The sequence below is a fragment of the Daktulosphaira vitifoliae genome, unplaced genomic scaffold (genome assembly GCF_025091365.1).
Source record: "Daktulosphaira vitifoliae isolate Bord-2020 unplaced genomic scaffold, ASM2509136v1 Scaffold_1174, whole genome shotgun sequence".
NCBI lineage: Eukaryota > Metazoa > Arthropoda > Insecta > Hemiptera > Phylloxeridae > Daktulosphaira > Daktulosphaira vitifoliae.
In genome coordinates, this window is record NW_026100734.1 from 1 (window position 1) to 2,406 (window position 2,406).

Sequence of the window (2,406 nt, forward strand, 5' to 3'; positions counted from 1 at the left end):
TATATATATATAAATGATTGTATAACAAAAAAAGTTATTATGTATTTATGCATTAACAATCCTGTAGTCAATTTCTAGATCTTATTAATTAGGTTAAAAAGATTTTTCATTCAAAGGTTTTTATTAAAAAATATATTTTCATAACATTATGTAAGGAATTATCTTGTTTGTTTTATTTTAATTTTGTTACTTAAAATTTTATCTCCCATCCTAATCATTAGTAATTACTGTAATTAACCCTATTAAATTTCTAAAAAAAAAATCGTACCTTATGCATATATAATTAGCAATTCCTGAGTAATTAACAGACAGTTCTTACATATGATGATGTTACTGGTCAAGCGGAAGACGAAGACATAAGTTTAACCAATATGTCAACTTTTCAAAGTAAATTACCACCTGGTATATTATCACATGGGCTACCACAAGTTAAAGAAGTTGCACCTGCCATTACATCTTTAGAAAGAGAACCAATTATTAAAGAAGAAACTAAAAAATGTAAATTTATTTTGTTATATTTCTAGAATCCAAAAATGTATTGCACTTTAAAAAAATGTTCTATGTACTTTCTTTTAATAGTAAGAGAATTGAGTGATGCAGAAAAGATGATGATAATCCATTCTGATGATTTTCAACAATTTATGGATCGTGCTGGAAGAGTTATGGAACGAGCATTATCAGAGAATGTTGATATATATACAGATTACACTGGAGCTTTAGATAATAATGACATCAAGTGATTTTTTGATTTTTTTTTATATTAATATTAAATCAATCGGCGCCATGATAATATTATAAACAATCTTTTAAAAAATATTTTTAAAATTAAGGGTGAATCGAACTTAAACTCAAATTCAAATTTATCATCTAAAAATTATTTCTGTTACGGAAATTTTAATTTTTTATTTTACCATTTTTATATGGTAAAATATTTTTATCATAAAGTATTTTAAATATATTTTTACTTTTAAAATTTATTTTTAGTGAAGATAAGAGTAGCACTAGATTATCTTTGACTCGTGTATTTTATGATGAACATTGGTCTAAAAATCGTCTTGTAACATCATTAGACTGGTCTCAACAGTTTCCTGAGCTAACTGTTGCATCTTACAACATTTCAGAAGCACCGCACGAACCTGATGGTGTAGTTTTAGTTTGGAATACCAAGTTTAAAAAAAATTCACCAGAATATGTATTTCATTGTCAATCCAGAGTACTATCTGCTACGTTTGCTAGGTATAATTTTTTTTATTGTTATTTTTAGGAAAAAAGTAGACTTAATATAAGTTTTATTGAATAGTTTCTTTTAAATTTTACTCTTTAATTTACATTTCACATTTATTAGTATATATTAGTAATAAAATAATTTAAAATAATGATATCATTTACATTAAAACTATATCATTATTGTTTCAATAATAATTTAAAAATATATGATAGTTATGACTTATGTATTATTGGTTATTGTTTAGATTTCATCCAAATTTGATTTTGGGTAGTACCTATTCTGGACAAATTGTATTATGGGATAATCGTGCTCAAAAAAAAACTCCAATTCAAAGAACACCTTTATCCAATACTGCTCATACAGTAATTAAAAATTACCATTTCATTAATAAGTTAAACAATTGTATGATGATTATTATTATAAAATGTTTTTTAGCATCCTGTATACTGTATTCAAGTAGTAGGTACACAAAATGCTCATAATTTAATCAGCATATCAACTGATGGACGACTATGCTGTTGGAGTTTAGATATGTTAACACAACCTGTTGAAAGACTTGATTTAACTGCTAAACAATCAAAATCAGTATCTGTATCAGCTTTTGCATTTTTACATGATGATGTAAATAAATTTGTATTTGGCAGTCAAGAAGGCTCTGCTTATTCTGGTAATATAGTATATGTTATAATTCATTAAGGATAAAGGACAGTCATTTTTCAAGAAAAATATTGTTTTATTCAAAAAACTAATAATATGTAGCTAAATAATTTTTTTTTACCTCTTCAGAAATAAAAAAACTTATACTTTAATTTTCTTAAAGGGAAACTCTTATTTTTGGTTTAATTATATGTTAGACAAAATATTTTTTAAAAATTTTGTTCTTAATTTTTCTTTATCCGATAAACCATTTGTTTGTGCCGCAAACAAACGCGTAGATAGAGCGCGCTAACTTGGTTCCGTTAGTTCACCTTCCCTTCATCTCCCGGTTGTTTAGTGACGTCGGTCATTTATCACCGATAACTAAAAAATATGTATGTTTTTCTTTAGTATAGGTTAAGTTATATAAGTTTTTGTATCATTTTTCCCTTTTTTTGAGTAACAACAGTCAGTTGTTTTTATAGCTAGCCGCACTTTAGCATAAGTAATATTATATTATATTAGTAGTATATTTTGGTGAT

The 2,406-nt window shown here is 25.6% G+C and overlaps 1 protein-coding gene across 1 annotated transcript; it reads left to right on the top strand.

The window, feature by feature from the left end:
• Window positions 1–305: 305 nt before the first annotated feature.
• On the top strand, window positions 306–1,939 carry LOC126909759 (cytoplasmic dynein 1 intermediate chain-like; the record flags this gene model as incomplete). The annotated part of the gene is made up of 5 exons (XM_050692190.1): window positions 306–498; window positions 580–736; window positions 985–1,236; window positions 1,473–1,590; window positions 1,664–1,939. Coding segments are annotated over 5 exons (981 nt in total), but the record flags the coding sequence as incomplete, so codon positions are not given.
• Between the last annotated feature and the right edge of the window lie 467 nt (window positions 1,940–2,406).